Source organism: Egretta garzetta, unplaced genomic scaffold (genome assembly GCF_000687185.1).
Source record: "Egretta garzetta isolate BGI_Z169 unplaced genomic scaffold, ASM68718v1 scaffold70, whole genome shotgun sequence".
Classification (NCBI taxonomy): domain Eukaryota; kingdom Metazoa; phylum Chordata; class Aves; order Pelecaniformes; family Ardeidae; genus Egretta; species Egretta garzetta.
In genome coordinates this window covers 886,270-901,945 of record NW_009258539.1, presented here as the reverse complement: position 1 = coordinate 901,945, position 15,676 = coordinate 886,270, and the positions used below count along the sequence as shown (strand labels likewise).

At 37.2% G+C, this 15,676-nt stretch overlaps 1 protein-coding gene across 1 annotated transcript in view; it reads right to left on the bottom strand.

The window, feature by feature from the left end:
* The window catches only part of CASK (calcium/calmodulin dependent serine protein kinase), a 245,040-nt gene that overhangs the window by 149,077 nt on the left and 80,287 nt on the right, over nt 1-15,676 (bottom strand). Inside the window, exon 2 of the mRNA XM_009646334.2 lies at nt 8,777-8,889. Within this exon, the coding sequence (XP_009644629.2) occupies nt 8,777-8,889 (113 nt within the window). The remainder of the gene's footprint in view (nt 1-8,776; nt 8,890-15,676) is intronic.

Genomic DNA, 15,676 nt, shown 5'->3' with positions numbered 1-15,676 from the left:
TGTTTCAGTTTGTGCCCACTGCCTCTGGTCCTGACACTGGGCACCACTGAAAGGAGCCTGGCTCCGTCCTCTTTGCAACCTCCCTGCAGGTATTTGTACACATCAATGAGATGCCTCCTGAGCCTTCCCTTCTCCAGGCTAAACAGTCCCAGCTCCCTCAGCCTTTCCTCACAGGATAGATGCTCCAGTCCGTTCATCATCTTGGTTGAGGCCCTTCGCTGGGCTCTCTCCAGTAGCTCCATGTCTCTTCTGTACTGGGAAGCCCAGAATGGGACACGGCACTCCAGGTATGGCCTCACCAGGGCTGAGTAGAGGGGAAGGATCATCTCCCTCCACCTCCTGCTAACACTCCTCCTAAGGCAGCCCAGGATACCATTAGCCTTTTTGACAGCAAGGGCACATTGTTGGCTCGTGTTCAACTTGGTGTCCACCAGGACCCCCACAAGGCCTTTTCTACAAAGGCTCTTTCCAGCTGGCCAGCCCCAACACATGCTGGTGCATGGGGTTGTTCTTCCCCACGCGCAGACCTTTGCACACTTCCCACTGTTGAACTTCATGAGGTTCCTGTCAGTCCATTCCTCCAGCCTGTTGAGATCCCTCTGGATGCTAGCATGACCCTCTGGTCTATCAGCCACTCCTCCCAGTTTGGTGTCACCTGCAAACATGCTGAGGGTACGCGCTCTGCCCCATCACTCTGATCATTAATAAAGAGGTGGAAGGGCACTGGACCCAACACTGACCTCTCAGATACAATGGTAGTTACTGGCCTCCAACTAGACTTTGTGCCACTGATCTCAACCCTCTCTCCGGGCCTGGCTCTTCAGCCAGTTCAGCCTCCTCACTGTCTGCTCAACCAGCCTATACCCCTTCAGCTACTCTATGACGATCTTTTGGAAGACAGTGTCAAAGGGCTTCTTGAAGTCTAGGTTGACCAAATCCCTTGCTCTCCTTCATTGACCAGGCCAGTTGTTTCACCTTGGAAGTTTCTCAAGTTGGTCAAGCATGACTTCCCCTTGGTGAATCCATACTGACTACTCCTGATGATTTTCTTGCCCTTCATGTGCCTGGAAATGGTTTCCAGGATTAGTATTTCAGTAAAAATTTTAATCAAATGGTCACTAAGACCTATTTTAGTTGTACAAAGACCACCTACCTAATCTGGCAATACACAACTAATCCATAGTTGTTTCAACCACTAAATATAATAGTAATTTTTACAATGTTGGCACTACAGTGAAAACAAGAACAGATGAGCAAAATCATCAGAGTGACATATAGCCAAGTAGTAAAGACTGAAAAAGGGGGGAGAGGAGAAGAGGTGTCGTCCTCCAAAGCAATTGTGTGTTCAGTACTATAGTAAATCCAGTAAAACCAGACACAGATTAAAGGCAATGGACTGAAGTCATACAGCAAACAAAGCTGTCCTTCTTTTGGAGACTTATTAGGAAGAATAAAGAACCAATTGCTTGCAACACAGAAAAACTTAATGTATTTTCCTTCTATTTAAGCAATAGTTCATAAAAAAAATTAGGTAAATATTCTTATGTGCTTTAAAGTGGGTGTAATAAATTCACAAGCTATGCTTTCCCTTCTGAAAATACCATATAGTTAATCTTTGCTTATGATCTGGATGAAAGGCCGTATTTCCTTCTAGAACTTCATATTTGCTTTCTTGGACCAATCAAATTGGTATGTGGACATGACTCCAAAAGAGGTCAAAACAATGATAATTTGACCAGTGACAGTTAGTATCCCACTCCTGGAAGCCTGTATCTGGGCACATGCTAGAAACAGCACCAAAAAAGACCCCTATATAGTATATACAGTATATAATGCTGTATTATACACTTTTAAAAAAAATGATATTCCATGAAGTGTTGCCCAAGACTGAATTCTGTATTTCCAACGAAAAAATAATGTGCACCACTTCTGCAGTGAACTGACACTTCCAGTAGCAAGAAAAAAAAAAAAAAAGAGTCCTGAAAAAGAAATCCTTTTTATTTTTCATGCATTCTTGTGATTCATTGTACCTGTAATAAGGTTAACATCCTTCAACACTTGGCTTGGTTCCATCTCTTACGTTGTATTTCTGCACAGAAGTATTTAATTGTAATGACACTTTGTTTATGGATGTTATAGCAGAACTATAGAACAGTTAGACATTTATGAAATTTATACATACAAATTAGTTGAACTGAATGTATTACCAAACCAGCTTATAGCTTTTCTAGAAAAAGAAAGAAAAAAAACTCAAATCCCTCATTAAGTTAAAACAAGCAAACCCCTCAGAAAGGCTAACACTGCCTGTACCAAAACAGGAACATTCTACCCATGTATGAAAGAAGTAGGAGAACAAAGTTAGGAACTAGGTATTCCCCAGAAACAGACTCTTGAAATTACAAACATCAAAAGTGGTTTTAAGCATCAGTCTTCAAGTCCTGTTGATAGGCACAAACTCTAGTACAGGTCCCTTTCATCATGACCTTGACACCTTTCTTTTTTTTTTTTAATTTTCCTAAAGACCATTCTTTTTATACTTGATTTCATATTATCATAGCTACATAGTAAATTCAAATGCTTCCTACCTTTTTACCCCCACCTACTTTATTATTAGTACAGCATACACAGAAACTATAGTTGTCTTTAAAAGATCAGCAACATAAACTCCATGACAGGCAGCTACTAACATTTTAAATACCTTCACTTCAAAATTCCATCTTTGTGCATTTTCTTATTAACAGAGGTGTCGCTAATACCATGTGACTTTACCAGCCTATAAACAGATGCCTCAACCTCTTCAGTATCGAGACACACACACAAATTTGCAAGAAAGCTCCTGTATAAGAGAGTTGTATTTGCAACACTACTATCACTAAATACTTTGATTAAGATTTCTCATAGGTTTAAAACAGTAATAAAAGAAAAAGCAAAATCAAGCAGATGCAGCTTTTCACTCTGAAATATCCCCATATTTCTACCTTCAATGAAAGAAAACCTATAATGCTGCCTTCCTCGTATTTTCACTAAATCATAGAAATGCTGGTGGGAAATTACCTCTGATGGTCATCTGATCCAACCCTGACTCAAAGTGAGGTTAGTGCTAATAGTTAGCTCAGAACAGCTCTGCCTTCATCTAGCAAACTCTTGAAAACCTTCAGGGACAGAGGTCCTATAACCTCTCTGGGCTACCTGTACCTGATGCACTACCCTCCCAGTGGACAAGTTTTCCCCTCATGTTCAACTTGGCCCTTTCCAAGCAACAATTTCTGGCCATTACTCTTTGTAATAGCTGTGACTGTTAAAAACAGCTTGTCTCTGCCATTTTTGTAATTCTTCAAGTAGTTGTAGGCTACTATTGCATCACCCTCTCAGCCTCCTCTTCACCAGGCTAAACAAACCCAGCTCCCTCATCCTCTCTTTGCCCATCATGCACTGTAGGGTCCTCACTATCCTGATAGTCCTTTGCTGGGACCTTTCCAGTTCTTCAGCATCCCTCAAATTGTGAAGCCCCAAACTGGACACAACAGCTCAGGTATGGGCCCAATAATACCACACAGAAGGAAGTAAGTTCCCTTGATCAGTGAAATATGGTACAACACAGAACTGACAACTACCATAAATTCCAGATAAGTTGGTGTTTCCAAATCAAAGGCAAAGAGTCACTCACTCTTTCTTCAAATCCAGTCTACTACATATGGTATAGTGTAATAAAATTCAATGACATACAGATTTGTAATATTTTTTACTCAAAGACTTGAGCTCAACATTGACACTGCATTTTTGCTTAAGCCCTTTAAAAAACACAGGGAGAGAGGTACAGAATCTTACACACAGATACTTTTTTCAATAAATAACTTGTGATTCATCACAGCTGTCCAGTATCAAAAGGTTAAGATACTCTGTCATACATCTTTATTCAGAATTAAACAAAGCCTTTCAAATGAATTGCGCTGACAAAGTGATTTAAAAAAAAGAAAGTCTAAATAAAAAAAATTAAAAGAACCAACAAGGGTAAACTGTTTAAGGAAAAAAGCAGAACAAGAGTAAGGTCTCAACTATAAGAAAATCACAGCCTGAAAATATGTCAGGGAAAAGATCTGTCTTTGTGGAAAAAAACAAACTGATGCCAAGTTTCACATTTTTTCCCCCCAATGAAGTAATTTTGGAATTCTTGTTCTAAGACCAATGATCCATAGCAACACCAGTTTTGATTCAGTTGTCTTGCCCCTCTCAGTGCTAGAAGTAGTCCAAGAACTATATTCAAAATACTTCTTTCTTGGCTACAGTTTTGCTCTTTGTCACAATCAAAGCATTTTGCAGACTATCTTCACAGCCTGCTTCCTGTAAAACCAGCTGGGGATCTAAAGGAAATCTGAAACTTTCCTTATCAGCTCATCTGTTCAGCTTGAGAGTGGCTTGCATGCATACAAACCTGTGCAGATGCATATATCAGCCTAATAAATAAGGTTTAGCTTATTAGGAGGTTGGAGAAGTAATGGTAATCACTTTTTTTGTGAGGACATTTCTATCAAAATTAATTACAGATAACTGAATCTAAAATACGATTAATTTAATCTTGAATAGCAACTTCAAAAAGACATGCACTGTAAGCACAGGGCGCTGCCCTTTAAATTGCTTTAAAAAACACTCAGCATGTTACAAGAGAACAATTTGATATTAAGAAAAGGCAGACAAATAATGTATATTGGTTTTTACTAAGTTGTAAGGAACCAATCACCATTCTCTTCCTGAGAAATAGTGTTTGCACTTATAGATATTTGGTGTTGGAACAGCTAACTAAAAGCAAGATATGCAAGCCACACAGAGACAAATAAAAGGAAAAGAAAATGCAGGGGATGTGAAGAGAGTATCAGAAGAAATGGATGGTAAAAGGTCACTATAGTGTGAACTGTAACAAATCCAGAAATAAGGAAAATGCTTTTTACACTTTTCTATACAAATGTTCTGAATACAGCAACTAAGATCTGTATTTGAAAATGTGTTTGTTTACACTGATTTTTTATTAGACTTTAATGACTAAACTAGCTTCTGAGAGCATCAAGTACTCTTCCACATGAATCCTCTAAATTGAACTGTACAAAATAGTCCTTTATATCTAAAAATATTCAAGCTTTGCATTTTCTTATGTATATTTTGAATTTTTGTGATCTCTGCAATATGAAAGCGTAGTAAACTAGTATACTCTGTCATCATGTAAAATAGCCAGCATTAATCCAATAGATCATACAGCCACTTGAACAGTGACATGGTGTCAATATACTTCATTAATATGGTTGAATTACAACACTACAGAGATTGATGACACACAATATGCAAGACCATGAATACTAATACTTAAATCCAATAGAATTTAGGCTAAATTAGATTTGTTAGCTGTCGGGCATCATTACATAGCATTCATTTTTTTTCCTATTACCAAACCATTGCAGAGATGCAAGCAGACAAAAATCACTTGAGGTATCTGTGTCTATACACGCTGTATTGAGCAGCATTAAGGAAAGAATGCTATATTAGATAAAAGTTTGCCTTGAAAGCTAGTGGCTTCTCTATCATACACCACAAATGCTCATGACAGTACCAATTGATAAATACCGATTAGCCTACAGAAGCATCAATTTTTCAAAGCTTGATTGTTTTTGTTACTGTGGTAAGGCAGATACCATTAATGTAAAACATCAGTATAACTTTTTAAATGAACTGTTTAGACTAGCAAATAGTCCTTCTTTTAAAAGGTATCCATGTTCAATTTTCTCACAAGTTAAAGTGGAATACTATATCAAAAATTCTTTTAAATTAATGCTGTTTAAATTGAAGCGTATCAAAACCAGGTTTAAATTAACTCTTTTTTATGCACAATACTATTAAGTTTAAATTTTCTCCCTAAATAGTATTAAAGCTATATTGCCCCACAGATTACACATAGACTGTTGATACTAATATCACAGAATCACGTAGGTTGAAAAGAACCTCTAGAGGTCACCTAGTCCAAACTCTTGCTCAAAGCAGGTCAGGCAACCTTCCTGTAGCCCACTTCTGAGCATCTCTGAGGGTGCTCTCCACAATCTCTTTGTGCAACCTGTAGCAGACTTTCACCACCCACCGGGTGATTTTTTTTTTCTCGTCTCTAATTGGAATTTTCCAGGTTGCAACTTGTCTGCGTGGCCTCTTGTCTTCTCACTATGCGCCTATATGAAGAGTTTGGCTCCCGTCTGCTCTGCACCCTTCTATTAAGTAGTTGAAGACAGCACTAAAACTTCCCCTTAGCTTCTCTTCTTAAGGCTAGACAAACCCAGCTCTCAGTCCATCTCTACTGGACTCATGCCAGTATATCATTGTTTTTCTTGTCCTGGGGAAACCAAGACTGGACACAGTGCTCCAGATATGGTCTCACAAGGGATGAACAGAGAGAATAATCACTTCCTTTTACTTGCTGGCTACACTTTTGTAACAGTCTGCTATGCAGTTGGCTGCCTTTGCCACAAGAGTACACTGCTGACAAATGTAAAGAAGTTCTTACCCATAAACACATTTCAACCCACATGGGTACGTATGTGAAAGCACTCAAGGACAAAATCACAAGTGGAGGCATATTAGACCCTTTACCTCTCCACACCCTATATGTATGTAAAATTAATGGAAGGAATTGTCATCAGCTGCCTCACGTGCAGAATGTCCTGTCCCACTCCTGTGCCTTCAGAAAAAGGCTGGAGGTGTAAAGTTGTACAAAGATAAACTTCAAGACCAAAATGGTCTTGCAGAGGGCAAAACTTTGAGGTAAACAATGTTCCTGAGGACTAATCTTACCATTCCATTCCACTTACACTTAAACACAATTTACAAATACAGCTTCCTCCTGTGTAAATTATCTAATATTTATTTTATACAAGTACCACCATCATGGCTCTCCATGTTTAAGGAATGCTGTATCAGAAATAAGCCACACAAATTAAAACAAAAATAAGAAAAATAAAATCTTTGAAAAAATAAACCTAGAACCTGGACAGAGGAGAGGTCGACCCCCCAAAAAAGAAAACCCCACCAAGAAAAAACCCAAAAGCCCACAGATGAAAAACAAAATAAAGAGTATACATGTTGGAAACAGTTTTGCGAAAAACAGGCTCACATTCTTATGTAGAATTAAGGACTTGCTCCTCATTCACGTATACAGCTTATGTGTCTTATCACAAATCTAACACATAACAATTCAAAACCTTAAAAAAACCCCAAACTAATACCACAAAGAACAAAAAAACAACCAAACAAAAGGAAACAAAACACCCCACCCCACAATCAAAACCATAGAACAAAACAAAAAACCACTGAACTCAGAAAGTGTTTATGATCTGGTAACTCAGTCACCTTTCAGCTTGAATTCTAAAGATATCAATACAACAGAAGTGGAATAAAAAAAAAAAATAATCAAAATTTCTTAGTATACTCCGAAGCCTTTTCTTTAGACCCAGGTAGCAAATGCTATCCTTCATTTCTGAGTGAACATTTCTGTTGGCTTCTCTTTTCCTCTGATGAGTCTCTACTCCTTTGTCCAGTATTTTTCCCTTGCAGCAATTATTCCTTCATGGCCCCAAAAAGTTGAATTTTACTGTCACAGAATGAGGAAACCAGTACTCCACTGAAGGCAGAAATGTGTCCTAGCATCAGTAGTTAAGATGAGGCTCAGAAAAAGACTATTTCTGTCTACAACTTCTTTAGAAGATACCAAATCTTTTTAGTAAAAATACATTAGCTCAAAATGTGATGCTTTAGGCATAACCTGCTAAAACCATAATGCAGGTATATACAAGCTGAACATTATGGAAAGTGTGGCTTATATTTTGTCAGAGGGCTAGGAAAAAGAAACTAGAAATGACATTATTAGATTTAAATTAAAAACTTTGATAAAGTCTGAAGCAAGATCTGAGATTTACCTTGTCAATCAAACTACCAAATAAGGCTTAACACTGTTTGTTATAATTACCAAAAAAAGTCATTGACCCTTTTTTGCTGCTGAACTTGGCTTCATAAGGACTTAGATGGCACAAGTGGAATCCCCAGCAAACATTACTGTACAAAAGAATATGATCTCCAGCAAAAATATACTGGACATGGAATACATAGTGATTGTCACTCAGTCACCATGCTTGTTTTCATATAGCGTAAAAGAAGCACTTTATGCATAGGCAAGTTGCATATTCAACTTAGAAAAGAAATATTGTTTTACCCTTAAATAGGAAATGTTAAAAGTTACAGCCTTTTATTTACATTGTAGCACTTCAGCAGTGTGTTTTAAAATCCTGACTATATGAAAAATTTATACAGTTCTTTACATAATTTTACACACTTAAATTGCAAGTTTTCACCCATTTTATAGATAATTACTTGCTAAATCTAGACTAGTAAAAACAAAAGTGATGTGTTCTTACTTTACTTCCTTTGTATGCTTTTTTGATTCTGAATTAGTTTTTTTCTTCAAGAAATCCACTTAAAAAAAAGAATATCCAAACAGAAATAGCAATGGCTTAGAGTTAGTGTAGACCTACTATTCTTTCTAGTACATATTACAGCCAAATAGCCATAGAAACTACTAAAGATTAGAAATGTATGCACTAAATCAAGTTAAATGTGAGATATAAGACCATGCTTTAAAACTTCTACAAAATATAAACCAGAAAGGATCTTACAAAGCAAGCAAACACAGAAAAGGTTGACAAGTCAAAAAACCTGGCTGCTTAGAATTTGCTTAATTGTTCTTTCTTACCTTCTGTGCTTAATCCAGGACTTGAAGTGAATTTTGCTACATCGACAATCTTTACAGCAAACTGTTGCCCTGTTTCCCTGTTGATACATCGCCGTACAACGCTGAATGGACCCCTGAAACACACAAACAGGGAAAACAGCAATAAATAACCCATTCTCTTTTATGCGTTGAGCTACAATTCCGCCATTTCTAAACAAAGTTTAGATTCCAACATTCAAGAGTAGTATTTACACAGGGGCTTATACCTCTCATCCTTGCTGCTCATTACATGTAAAATTAATCATTTTAACTATAGACTAAAGAACACCCAGTAAGTTTTGTATTTTCCTGTATTAAAGCCATATTCTCTCACCCTACCACTTTAGGAAGGCTATACTCTTAGAAACCTTGTGTAATACACTAACATTACTTTAATTTAAATGGACTTCATTTTGATGCATAATCCAAATAGGGGAGAAAAAATAAAGGCAAGAAACACATTCTTGCTTTCAGCCCTAAGCTAGAGTGTAGAAATTACTATTTGAAACAACTGAAAGGATACTCCTTCAAAACAAAGATAAGAGTAACAGAATTTCTAAGTCATGCTGTTTGGTTTTATTTGTTTGTTTTACACAAACTAGATTTATTTTGAGCTTATTTGACATCACTAGATACAAACTCCCTCCATTACAATATTCAAAATTCCACAAAAGCTTATAATTTTCTCTCATCTATGACACTTAAGGAACCCCCACAAAAGTTACAGATAAAAAGATTTATTAAAGTTAGTTCAAACAGATGCTAGTATCGCACTCAACTAAGAAAAATCTAGTTGTTTTTCAAAACTGAAATTACAGTTGCCAAAACACAAGTTCAAACAACAGCAACCTTTTAAAAACCATCACCACCAATAAGCATTTTTGGAAGCTTCTTCTAGTAGATGATTTAAGTTCTTGGTGCCTTGACTTAAAATATGGAATCTTACATCCAATGATAACAACACACAATACAATTAGATAATTATGGTAGGTCAAGCTTTGAAACATGAAAAATTAATAGGTTATGAAAACAGAACAGGATTGTTTCAAGACTGCAATAGTCGTGACAAATCAATCCTTGTTTACTGCTACTTATTTGATGACTGATACGATAGTTCTACAGAAACCCATTCTAGAGTCTTCTCAAAAAGACATAAGGGAAAATTTGAGGATGGAAAGAGCCTGTGTTCAGAAGTTCATCTCTTGAATGAACATTCACCTGCTGGGTGAAATAAATGCTTAAATATAGCTTAAAAGACAAATTCTTCCATTCAAGCACTAAACTGGAAGTTAGTTTACAGGTTTCTGAGCAATGAGATTGCAAAGCAACACAATTCTCAAAATAAAAGGTTCCCTGAAAAGGGAGGAATGTCCCTCTGAGGGCACTTACAAACCTTTATAACTGGCTTTTGGTATTCCTTAACATACCAGATGATTCAAAGTATTTAATTCATCACACTACCAAACCTGTACTCCCATAGCTAAAATCGAATTGTTGTACTCTTTAAACAGCATACTTGCAAAGATTTCTTGAAATAGGATAATTTCTGACACAGAACATGAATACCAAAACCAGTCAATGAATCACAATCTAAACATTCACAAACAAGGAAAATATTTATTAGAACCACTATATACATGTGAATTATGCTGATGTGTTCAAACAGAACTAACTATATAAGAAAATGGTTTTTTTTCCTCTTTTCTTGCTCCTAACATACAATGAAATCCCCCATCCCAGTGGCTATTTTCTCATCTGAATCCACACCCCACTATTATTCAATATCTGGTCTTTTGCCAACAGTTACCACAGATATTTTTAAAGAGATGTTGAATTAAGACTCTAATATATAGAAATCCACTTACATCTGTAAATGCAAAAGGCTCAACTAACTTCATTTGGCATCGGAAGGACTACAGCTATTGATTTGGAATCCTCCCCCCCTATTTCAAAAAGTAATCTTTTATTACAATGTCCCATTTTATATAGGTCAGTGTCACCTTCTTATCCCAAATCTCCAGTTACTCTTTCAGCATCTGTCAAAGTAAAATTGTTTTAAAATTTAAATTATGGTAATTTAAAAACATTTCAAAACCTAAACCACAACTTTGGAATAACATTGGCAATACTTGTTTTCATTCATAATCGCTGTAAGTTACTATAAATTAAGTGCATTTCATTAAAATGATCTTTTTTCTTTTTATTCTCATTGTTTTTTAAACACACACAGCGTTTCTGAAGACATTAAATAATGCTTTTAAACATAATCTGATACAGAATGGTAGATCACTAGAGTGCAGAGACACACCTGACAAGACCTATCCTTACTTATAGGTAGACCCCTGACATCTGTTCATTCACATAAACTCTGTGAATATAAATATTTCTTGCTGTTGACCAATCTACTTCTAGGTTTCCTGGTTCTCTCAGGTCTGGGCTGGAGAGCTTGCCCAGCCACCTGAATATGTGTACATACTTTGAGCAGACAGGGAGAAATAGTTGGAGGAATCATAAACTAAAAAGGAACATACAAACCTCAGCTCCAAGAGAGATCAGACTTGTGGTCACCCCTACCTTTCTTTCTCTTGCACCCATGACTTATTTTTTTCTTCCATTATGGATTAACATTTTTAGAACCCTGACTTGAGCAATTTGCTTCCTGCATATTAAGTCTGGAACAAAAAAAATCAAGCATTTTATACAGTTTTGTAACAGAGAGTGAACAAGAGACAACTGCACAGTCTCAACCTTTATGTTGAAACTTAGATATGGTTTTAACAGAACCTTCTCTACTTAGAATGAGGAATAACAAAAACTCTTAAGTAAATCAAAGGTGCTGTAAAACATAGAATACAAGAATTCAGTGACGCCCACAATGAACTCGTTCTATTAAAAAATACAGCAATTTAGAGTTTCATATACAATCAAAAGATTTTTAAGCATAGCCTGAGGATTCAGCTATTTACAAGACTCAGATTTCCAACTTACTCAAAACTAGCTCTCTCATATTCAAGCCACAGCCAGCCTCAAAATAGTATATGTCATGACAATACATTAGATGGATACATGCCATGACAGTAGCAGCACAATAAAGGCTTGAATTTTCAAATTTTAGGTAATTTTAAAACACTTGTGAGAGGTGCCCTCATCAATTAAGCAGCCACCACTGATTCCACATGCCAAGTAACAGAAAGGAACTTTTAAGTAAGTTATGGCTGCAGTTAGCAGCCTCACAGCTGCAATGAAACATGGCAATTTTACAAAGTTATAATAGCCCACAGTGATACTGTCTAATTTGAGTCAGAAACCAAAAATCCATGCTTCCTAACACAGTAGTTTCAAACCTTATTTGGAAGTTAAGTAACAAAAGTCTTCCAGGCCACCCTCAGTCTCAGCACTAAAATCACACTCTTTTCTATTTCATTTCTCAAATGAGACAAGGAGCTATTCAACAGTTCTGTCTGCTACTAGGGAAACATAGATCACATCCCCACTGAATGACAATTTCTATAGGTTGTTTTAATAACCCTGCTGCTCAAGTCATACAGATGTAAAATACAGAGGTGATGCAGGCAGAGGGCAGAACAACTGTAACTCTAGATACAGATCATCAAAACTGTTTTAGATCAGACCACTTATTTGCTTATTTATTAGAACAGAGGAACTGAGTGAAGTTGCATAATAAGACTTCACCTTGTAACAGTCACGCAAACTAAAACTACAATGTAATGTGTTTTATATTTCATTTCACTCTGTGCTACCCCCTTAACAGACATACCTGCTGGGATACACAAATCTTTGGATTCAGACCCATCGGCCCGCCTCCCCCCAGGCTTTCAAAATCTTTCACTGCAGTTAGCACACACACAACAGACTACACTAGCTCAAAGTACGAGAATCAGTAAAATAGGCAAGTAATAAGAACAGATTATTTTTTTCACTGATATTTTGTCAACATTGGCAGCAGCACATTCCAACACCTGCAATACTTGGAGTCCCACCTGCAATGTATATGAAAAAGCAAAATGTATTTTCTTAAATTGAAGTTGGCATGCATGCTGACTTTTGCTGTCTACTGCAGATAGAAATCAAAGTATTATAATAAATTATTAAGGAGGTCATTGATTACATGTAGGCCATAAAAAAGTGGATATGAATGCTGAAGAGGTGCCTCATAACCAGTTCTTTTTGTGCTTCCAAAATTTCGAGTAAGCAGAGGTAGTCCTGATCTAATCCTAACCCTAGTGAAACTATTTTCTGGTGATTAGCTTTACTGTCTAGCACAGAACAGTTAGTTTTATATCAGCTAGACACAAACTTGAAGAAAATAAATTATTAATTACTCTCTCCTTCAGGAGTACAACACCTGAATTAGAAGGAAATCCTAGAAGTCTGAGGCCATCAAAGCCTTTTTTATCATCTCCTTCACTTTAAATTATTTTACTTAGTGTATGTCATTAGGACTTCAAGGATAAAGATCAGAAGCCAGTATTTTGCAAACTTTATTTTTTTATACAATCTTGTTGGTTTATCTGTCTGTTCTGCTTCCTTTCCCCCTTTCCTCCAGTCCATGTTGGTCTGCAAGAATGAGAACTGGTTGTGATTAAAATATACCTTGCTGATTCCTAACAAGCAGGAATAGCTGCAACCAGTAATGACAGCCTGCTCCCTTTCCATGTCCTGAATGAACTGAGCTGACCTGTGGGAATGGAGTTCCTACTGACGGATGCTGCAAAGACACTGAATCCCTATGCTTCAGAACCCCAAAACTTAAGATTTTAAGTCATTTACATATCAGATCACCAAGAATTTGCTCAACATCTCTTCCAAGCGAGTCACAATGTTTTGAGGAACTTAATATAAACCAATGCATTTTGGCTCTCAATTCAGTTTCATTAATTTAAGTTAAAAAAAAAAAAAAAAAAAAAACCAAAAAAACCAAAACAGACAACTCCCGCCCGAAACCCAAAACAACAAGTTGAACATTTTTGTGGGTAAAACCTAAAATAGTGAATATCTCTTTCAATGAACCAAGCGCTCCTTTAAAAATGACCTTCCATTTAGAAGTAAAAGGCCTTAGATTCCTTTTCCTTAATTAACAGGGCTAACTATTAAGGACTTGAAACATGCAATACAGGTCTTAAAGTTACCTTTATTCAACATTTGAAATGGAAGATCAATGTGTCCTGAAAGGGATTATGTCAGTTTGTTGCATTAAGATACTATAAATGTATACAGATAAAGTCACATAAGAAAAGACATATATATCCAGATTTTTTTTCTTTTAAAGGCTATACATTTGCTTACTTAAGCAGCAAACAACACTGCTTTGTACTAATGTGGTTAATACTTCCAAAACAACTATATCCAAATTGACAAAAATTGTTGGAAAGAATGCAAATTACAACCACATTTTAAAGGGACAGATCTCTTTGCCTCTTCACTCATCCACGCCATTTATAAAATATACTTGTTCTTTAATTTTCCCTTTGATTAAGTGAACCTCTTTTGAAAATTAGGTATTTCCAACAATAATTAAACCTGAAGTTAGTTACTATATCAGCTCATTTGCACATGGAACTGCAGCAAGCAACTAGGATGATAAAGGGACTGGAGCATCTCCCCTATGAAGAAAGGCTGAGAGAGTTGGGCTTGTTCAGCCTGAAGAAGAGAAGACCGAGAGGGGCCTCATCAACACTTACAAATATCTAAAGGGTGGAAGTCACGAGAACGGAGCCAGACTCTTTGCAGTGGTGCTCAGCGACAGGGCAAGGGCCAATGGGTACAAACTGAAACATAAGAGGTCTCAGTTGGATATGATGAAAAACTTCCTTTACTTTGAGGGTGATGGAGCACTGGAACAGGCTGCCCAGGGGGGTTGTGGAGTCTCCTTCTCTGGAGATATTCAAAGCCCACCTGGACGAAGTCCTGTGTAACATGCTCTGGGTGAGCCTGCTTTAGCAGGGGGGTTGGACTGGATGATCTCCCAAGGTCCCTTCCAAGCCTTGCGATTCTGTGATTCTGTGTCTCTGTGAACTAGCACACTGGACTAGAGGGCATCCACATTTAAAAAAACATCACTGGCAATGTTGGGTAGACACATTTTATTCTCAAAGGAAAATTTAAAATACTGCATTATTATGACTGTGGCACAGAAGAACATTTGGGTTGAAGATCTGATACTTCTTTAGAAAATTAGATAACCCAGTAAAAGTCACAAAACTGACTTCCCAAGCAGCAACATTTCTATCGCAGGTATGTTTCAACAATTCATGTCTTCAAAACCAAGTCTGTGTTTTAACTCAGCTTTAGGATAAACCATACAAAGAACAAAGCACAAGACAGCAGTTCGCTGTATCTCAGCCCAACAAGTAGATACTTTCTAATATTAATCCAACAGAAGAAAGTACAGAATACCAAAGCTGCGGTTCTAAGGTAGGAAAAAAATAATAAAAAAAAAACCTCTCACAAGTCTTCCTTTGCTTTCATGATCATTTGGTGACTGTTGTGGTTTAACCTGGCTGGCAACTAAGCACCACGCAGCCGCTCGCTCACTCCCCTCCTCCCTCAGTGGGATGGGGGAGAGAATCGGGAAGAAAATAAAAGGTTAGAGCCGAGGGCTGAGATAAAGACAGTTTAATAAGAGAAAATAATAATAATAGTAATAATGAGAATGGTAACAGAATATACAGAATATACAAAACAAATGATGCACAATGCAATTGCTCACCACCCGCTGACCGATGCCCAGCCCGTCCCGAGCCGCGAGCAGTCCCCGAGCCGCTATCACACTCCCCGCGACTGACTGACTAACCCCCCGGAGCATGACGTTACATGGTATGGAATAGCCCTCTGGTCAGTTTGGGTTAGCTGTCCTAGCTG